We start from the raw sequence: 8,196 nt of genomic DNA on the forward strand, positions 1-8,196 counted from the left end.
CAATGTAACACTGTACACTGGAATGAAAATTAAAAATAAAATAAAAAGAATGAGTTTCTCGTATGTCAGTGACTGCAGCTGAAGGTGGGAAATTCTTGCTAGTGCTTTGCTGTGTTTTGGTTTTTCCCTGCAAGGAGTCTAAGATGATATCTATGCACTTACCTTTACATGGAATATATGTGTAAATAAAATAACTTGTAGGGGTGCCTGGGTGGTGGAGTCAGTTAAGCATCTGACTCTTGGTTTTAGCTCATGTTGTGATCTCACGGTCGTGAGTTTGAGCCCCGAGTCATGCTCCACACTCAGCCCAGAATCTGCTTGGGATTCTCTCCCCTTCTCCCTCTACCCTCCCACTCGTGTTCACTCTCTCTAAAATAAACAAATCTTTAAAAAAATAACTTGCAGATTTAAAAAGCAAACAAATCAAAAGCACTTTCATTGGAGCTAGTCAAGGAAACTGTCAAGGCTACTCATATTGTTAAAATTGATCAAAATCAATTACACAATGAAACAAAATGAAAACTGAACAATCTAAGTTTGGGCAATTTTCCTTCTTATTTTCTTATTAACAAATAAAATGTTTTGGTCCCAAATCTCCAAGAACCTGATTCCTGTTACCTTGATGATGTAGGCTCTATAATGAAAATTACTATCTTAATGGGTAAGAATGAAGTGAAACACAGGAAGACATTAAAAAATATATACAAATCCCAAAGAGTTTGTTCTGTACACTGAATATTTTAGCAGTACCCAGTAGGCTGAACCACAAAGATATTACACTGGCAAAGCTTCTCTTTGAAGAGCCAGACCCATCTCTCTGCCAATCTCTCCTCATTCAAGGTTAGCAAATACAGCAAAGCAGTATCAGAGTTTCCTTTTATGCTACTAAGAATTATATAGGTTACTAGATGACCACCATTACCCTGAGTACCTTTACAATAAAGAGCAATGAAGCTCCTGAAGTCAGCAGATTGTTGGGACTGGAACTCTAATTGACCAGCATGCTTGCCACTTCCCACCAGCAGCTGGGCCAGGACTAGAACAGGCTGTGCTTGCCATCATGCCCCAGTGGTCTCTTCATCCCCCCATGCAGCTGTGGCTAGTGCTCTAATGTCTCCTTGGGCAGATGGGAAATGGCATTTCAGGGAGTTCTTGGCACATTACACAGTGATCTTCCTCAGTGAAAAAGGTCACATCTATTAAAACGATGGCTCCCCTGGGTTATTGAAATTTTCTATTGTATAAAACATTTTTCTTTATTCCTTTTTTTTTCTGCCAATGCTTTCTAAGGCCTGCAGGTGGCACATTTAATCACAAACTCTCCATCCTTGCAATTGAGGGGCATGGTGGCGCAATGGAATCTGCATCAATGGTTCCTTCCCTGACCCCCAAATAATCTTTCTACAATATTTTTTTCTCTATATATTTAAAATTTTCTTTTTCTGTAAATGCAATGTTAAATGTTCTATGCCATTTGTTTGTAATTTAAGAATAATCTCAAGTTATAAAGCCTCAGATCAGAATAATCAAATATATATGTGGAATACTGGCAGAGGGACCTGGAAAGACCCCATGAGAAACAGCAAGGATTGGAAACAATACTTGATGGAACAGAGTAGAACTTGATGGTTGTTTTACTTAATTAGGTATGTGACCTTGAACCATTTGCTTAACCAGTTTTGGACCTGAAACTCCTAATTTGGGAAAAAAATATATTAATTCCCTTCTAACACTGTGCTTCTTTCTTAGCAGCTACTATATGGCATGGATGAATATTTGTCATTTAAAATATTTAATTTTACTTAAAATTTCGATAGCTAATATATTGGATGAATATGTTACATACCCTGGTTTTGAAGCCTAATATAGAAACTGTTACTTGTTATGTTACTTTGATTCTGAACTACTCAAAACCATTAGTGGACAAAGACTATTCCCAGAGATACTGTTGAAATATCTATAGCCTTTGAACAGACCAAAATTATTAAGCATAAAGCCCAAAATCTGTAAAAATTAAAGGTCTTCTATTGAATATACAGTATATTGATCTCAATGTCTAATGCAGGGATGACAAATTATGGTTTGTCAATATTGGTGTGAGATAAAATTTATTGGAACATGGGAATTTTAAACTATGCTTTCACCTTAATGTTTTTCTTAAAAAATAAAAACTTTAGGTGATTGATCTAGTAAGTGTTTTTCAGGAGTTATAGAAGAGATCGAGTATTTTACTAAGTTTAATTTCCTTTTGGATTTTATAATGAATGTGAAAATTACTGAGTTGTAACATGGAATATTCTGATAATGAATCTAAGAATATATGCAACTACATTTCATGCTTTGAAATAGAAGGTTCATGATTACTACTTTACTTACCAAAGCAATGGGGAGCTACAGAGTTAAAAATACTTCATCCTGCTACAATAATAAGCAGTTATGTCATCTATTACTTGCTTATATGACTTCAGTATGAATCTTTGGATCGAATTTTTCTAAATTTTTTCAGATTCAGATTATTACATTGGACTTTTAACTGAATTTTGATGTTTCCAATGATGTGTAATACATTTTTATAATTAGGAAACATTTCATAAACATGTTTGTATAAAGAGATTTTTCAAATGTGTAAGAAAGAAATATATGTTTAAAGACTTCAAGCCCCTTCTATTTCTATTCTTCCCAAAGAAAAATTACCTTCCTGTGCTAGTAGAAATAATCTCCATACATCAAGAATAATCCAAAATGATGATGACTCAATATCAGGGCACCACTGAATGCATCACTTCCAAACCTTGATTTAGAATGCTACTCAATAGTATATCAAGCTCCCATATATTTCATCATCTTGTTTTTAGATTCCCCATTGCATTGTATTGGTCTGTCTATCTAGCCCTTAACTAATACCCCACTATCTGGACTGCTATAGATATATATAGAGAGAGAGAACTATAGTAGGATGAGTCCAATGCCATTGTTATTGTTCTTCTCTCTGCCTCCCCCTTACTAGAATTGAAATATTTCTTTCCCATTTTTTCCTTTATTCTTCCCTATGAATTTTACTATCTCTCTGTAACAATCTATGTTTCAAAAGATTTCAGGACTTGAATGTATTTTTTATTGAAATTACACACTATTTTGAGATGATTTGTAATCTTTACGGTATTGAACCTTCCCGCTAGAAACCTAAGTCCATAATGTTATCTGATTTCAGAAATCTAAAATACAAAATTTTTAATGTATTTGCAAAATCGTACCAGAACTGATTCATTTTGTGGCAAAGCATGATCTGATGTGATCTGAGACTTTACCTATCCTATTTACTGTGAATGTTGAAACATTTAGCTATAGAAATACTACTGAACTTGAGGAAATGGTGATGCTCCAAATTCAGAGGGGGTACTTCCTATTATATAGTACATTTGTTTGAGTTTTTCACTGATGCACCATATACAAAAGTATACAAATTATGGGTATGCAATTTTAAATTATCACAAAGTGAACCCATTTGAAACGACCATATAGATCAAGGAAGAAAATAAAAAGCACCCAGAAGACTCCCTTGTGTCACCTCCCAAAGGAAATACATATTGACTCCTAACACTAGTTTTCTTGTGTTTCAACTTTCTAAAAGTGTAATTTGTACCATATTAATATAACAAGCAGAACAATTAGACGTTGGGTATATGAGAACTCTGTACCATCTTTGCCACATTTTTATAAATCTAAAACTAAATGTTTATAAAATGTTTATTAAAAATGTTTCATAGGTTTGATTTCTGTCACTAAACACTATTATGTTTGGAAGATTTATCTAAGTCATATATAACTATTTGATTCATTTGCATTGAACGGCATTCCATTCTGTTCATATACAACAAATTATCAAATTCACTTCTTTGTGTTGCTTTTAATTTTTTGTTATCTGTGATAATGCTGCTAAGAACTGTTTTGTACAAGTCTTTTGGTAAATATATCCACACATATTCAGCAAAGGAGGTTTCTGGTTATAGAGACTTAATTGTGGAAAAGTTTTAATTGCATATTTAATTCCTGTCTAAGATATAGGATAATATAGATTTTCTGTTTCTTCTTGGGTAAAGTTCTGGTAAATTTTGTTTTAGGAATTTGTCCTTCATCTAACTTGTCAGATTTCTTGACACAAATATAATATTCCCTAATTACCTTTTCTGTGTTTATAGGATCTGTACTTATGTCTACTTTGTCATTCTTGATACTGTTTATTTGTAACCCTTTTCCACCTTTAACCTTGTCTTGCCTGGGCTCTATCAATTTAACATCTTCAGATTTAGTCTTCTCCACTGCATGATTATTTTCTATTTCATTATTTCTGTCTTTATCATTCTTTCCCTCTGCTCCCTTTTGGTCTAATTTGCTGATTTTTTGGGTAACCTCTTGAGGTTGCTACTTTGATCCTTTGTAGTGTTTTGAAACTTGCTTTATAGCTTAGCATGAAGTCAATCTCTATAAATGCTTCAAGTTCATTTGAAGAAAACGTGAATTTTTCAGTTATTGGGTACAGCATATTATCTATATAAATTAGATCAAATGTGTTTTGTTCAAACCTTATACATCCTTATTGACTTATCTATGTATTCTTTCAACTGCTGAGGGAAAATGGTTAAAATTTCTCACTATGATTTTGGATTTTAGTTCTGTTGCCTTATAAATGAGGCTATGATTTTTGGTACATACAAATGTGTATCATCATGATAGATTCACCTGTTTAAGCAATAATTTTTAACTATCTACTTTGTCTGATACTGTATCAATATAACACCTTTTGGTATTAATTTCCATTCAAATTTCACTCTTTCTATATCCTTACCTGTATGGTGTTTCAACTACAAGTGTTTAAAAAAAAATTGGTCTCACAATGTTTGTCTTTTTTTAACTGGATAGTGTGCTGCACTTACATATAAATGGTTTTGGTAGATTCTATTTCTTTACAATTCTTTGTGAGCTGAGTATACAACCTGCTTCATTGACTTAAGGTTTTCTCCATTTGCCTTTTGACCTTTGAGACGTAGGTAAAATTATCTCTGCCTCTTGCCCACTGCTCTGTCTTGGAACATCATATCTCAGATAAGACGAGCTCTTTGAATCTGAGTCTCAGAGTAAGAAGACAGGAGGGACAAACCAGATCCCAACCCATAGCCCCCTGGAGCTGAACTGACACAGTCTGCCCTCTAGTTGCTAATAAGCAGTGAGAGCAAGAAACACTTTTGCAAGCCACAGGAATTTTGAGGCTCTGTGTGTGTGTGTGTGTGTGTATGTATGTGTGTGTGTATATCCTAATGGAAGGGGATTAATCTAGAAAATCATACCAGAAATGTGGTGTTGCTATAAAAAATAGCAAATATGTGTCTGTTACCTTATGAGTTGGGAAAATTGTTACAGGAGCCTGAAAAATAAATGGCAACACATGGTATGCAGTGTCAAAGCATTTGGTAAGACTGTCACCTGTGATTCCTTGGAAATCAGACAAGTTAATAAATGTATGACTTTGTCTAATTGCTGGTAAGACAGAATCTTAATAACTTTAGTTGGTTGCTTTTATCTGAATTTCTTTAGTTACTAAAAGATAGAAATGAGCTTGAAAAAGGATTGGTGTGTTTGCCAGCAGGAATGAAAGTCCTTAGTGAGGCGGATCTTTCAAAGAAAGACTAGAAAGGACCTGACTTTGAAATCAGACACCTTTTTATATCCCAGCTCAACCATTTATTACAGCATGGTGTATCAGTTAAGAAAAAGTGGTTTATGTTCTGGTTACAAACAACTCCAAAATGTCATCAGCTTTAAGCTGATGTTTAAGCTTTAAGCTGATGTTTAAGCTTTAAGCTGATGAACTTTAACAAAGTTCCTTAGTTATGCCTGGTGAATATACCCACCCTGATGAACTGGGTGCTCTACTCCCCATAGTCCTGGTCACAGTCACTCAGAGGTACAGGCTGATGGAGTCTCCAATTCACCATACACTTCCATTTGGCAGGAAATATGAACATATCAATATATACACATGTGAGTAAATTTAATAAATAGACCAAGTATGGACAAAGAGGCCATCAGAACATATTGAGTCAAAGCAGCCTTATCCCGCTTTCTTCAAGCCAGTGTGAATAATCTAGTGGAGCTTAATGGGAATGCTAAAGTTTGAGCAGGATTATTAGCAACCAGCTACAGTGTCATATAATCTCCTGTTTAAACATTTGTACATCACTTACATTTGCATCTTAATTCATACTTTTTAAATCCAGGTATTTTTTATTAATCATCCTTTCTCCTCTAGTGGTGACTTAGGTACCAGGCACTGTAGTAGACATTAAAGAGATGTTAAGGCATAGTTCCTGACCTCAGTTTATCATCCCTAGAGGGGATGATAAAATCCATTGCAATAACATGCACCGCAGCCTGGTTTAGCGCCACACAACCTGGGTAGACCTCTAACCACGCTCTGAAATGTTTAGCTAGAGACTTACAATGGTGGTGCTTGGCTTTTGTTTTCTTTTGTCAGAAGATCATTTCTCAAGTTCATGGCAACTTCATTCTGGCTTATTCTTAACTGAAAGCTCTGGACTATAATTAACAACAGTAGTTATAAAGCTTTTTATAAATGTACTCAGCAACATTATCTGTAAAAGGCGCATTAGACACACTAACAAAAAGCCTTGGAGGCAGGTGTCATTATTCTAGATTACAAATGAGAAAACTGAGGCCAAAAAGGTTAAGAAATTTACCCAAGTTTGCAAAACTCAAATGTGGGAGAGCTGAGACTCAGAAACCAAGCAATTTTACTCTAAAGCCATGGTTTTGACCACTGTGCTATGTTACCTTTTTTGAAGTCTGGAGAATTGATTTTTAATAAGTTCTAATCAGTTGCCCTTTTAGAGATTCTGATTTCTCATTTGTCCTTCAAATTAAGAAATTCTAGAAATCGTCCAACAAATTGTATTTTCATGTAACATGCCCACAGTCCTGATAGAGAACATAGTTTTTGACTTAAGCATCTCTCCCTTTCTCTCTTTTTACTATCATTTATTTTTCCCTTAGGTCTCTACAGAAGAAGGCTTGAGTCTGGCCAGGGAATATAACTGTGCTTTTTTTGAGACCTCTGCGGCCCTCAGATTCTGCATTGATGATGCCTTTCACGGTCTAGTGAGGGAAATCCGCAAGAAAGAGTCCATGCCATCCTTGATGGAAAAGAAACTGAAGAGAAAAGACAGCCTGTGGAAGAAGTTAAAAGGTTCATTGAAGAAGAAGAAAGAAAACATGACATGATATCCTTACTTCTAACTCCCTTATTCTCTCTCTGAATTTTATCAGTCGGACAATTCTAGATGTTGCATTCTGCTTCAATATTTTCTGTGTCTCTCTCCCTTTCTCTTTAAATATCTGCCTATAGGTAAAAGCAAGATCTGCATAAATGTACCTCTTGAGATAGTTTTCTTTTGCCCTTAACAGTTGGATGGATTTTGTCAATCAGCTGGATATGCTGTTTAAGTTTTTACAATATATTACTAAATAAAATTGACATTCCAATTGCCTCATTTCCCTTTAAAGAGTCTGGCTTCATTTAGTATGCTGTCTGGTTATAGAGGAAATTCAAAATTGCAGACAGAATGATAAAAGGCTCAGGGGATCTGCCTTTGCCTGATAAGACTCTGATTGTTTGCATTTCAGGAATCTCAGTAAATAATGAAGCTAGGGAAACAATTCAGAGCAGGAGTCTGCAGCCCTGTCTTTCCTTAACTGTAGAAGTCTTGGTGCTTTTTTGTGAAGATAAACCTTAGAGGAATTATTAATAATAGGAACCAGTTGTGGGTTGTTGGAGGGCTGAAAGGAAATATCCCCGTATTTGCAATGCTTTGCCCTCTTTCGCTTTGGCAAAATTATCACAGTGAAGTTGCTGAGCTGTGGTAAAAGGACACTGTCTTTGTAGCAGGCAGAGAGAGGCTAATAGGAACTTGGTGGCTCTGATACTCATAAAAAGATAGCCGGCTTCCTCACAGTGGGAGGCCCTCCTAGGACTGCTTCACCTATGCTGGGACCAACCACCCGTACGGCAAGAACATTGTTGATCCAGAGACCCTATATTCTCCTTATGTTGCCATAATTTCCTATCTCTTCTTACTCAAACCATGAAACACCAGCAGTTAGAGGGCTCTTTTTCTGATTTGT

General features: G+C 35.4%; 1 protein-coding gene across 2 annotated transcripts in view; it reads left to right on the forward strand.

Annotated features, from left to right (window-relative positions):
* Positions 1–7,556, forward strand: part of RIT2 (Ras like without CAAX 2) — a 402,841-nt gene extending 395,285 nt beyond the window's left edge. For both annotated transcript variants that reach the window (XM_025886656.2, XM_073898273.1), the window contains one exon: positions 7,069–7,556. In XM_025886656.2, the coding sequence (XP_025742441.1) occupies positions 7,069–7,296 (228 nt within the window). In that variant the 3' untranslated portion in view covers positions 7,297–7,556. The remainder of the gene's footprint in view (positions 1–7,068) is intronic.
* The last annotated feature ends 640 nt before the right edge of the window (positions 7,557–8,196 follow it).

This window comes from Callorhinus ursinus, unplaced genomic scaffold, assembly GCF_003265705.2.
Source record: "Callorhinus ursinus isolate GAN/ISIS: 27379988/994484 unplaced genomic scaffold, GSC_fseal_2.0 scaffold11, whole genome shotgun sequence".
NCBI lineage: Eukaryota > Metazoa > Chordata > Mammalia > Carnivora > Otariidae > Callorhinus > Callorhinus ursinus.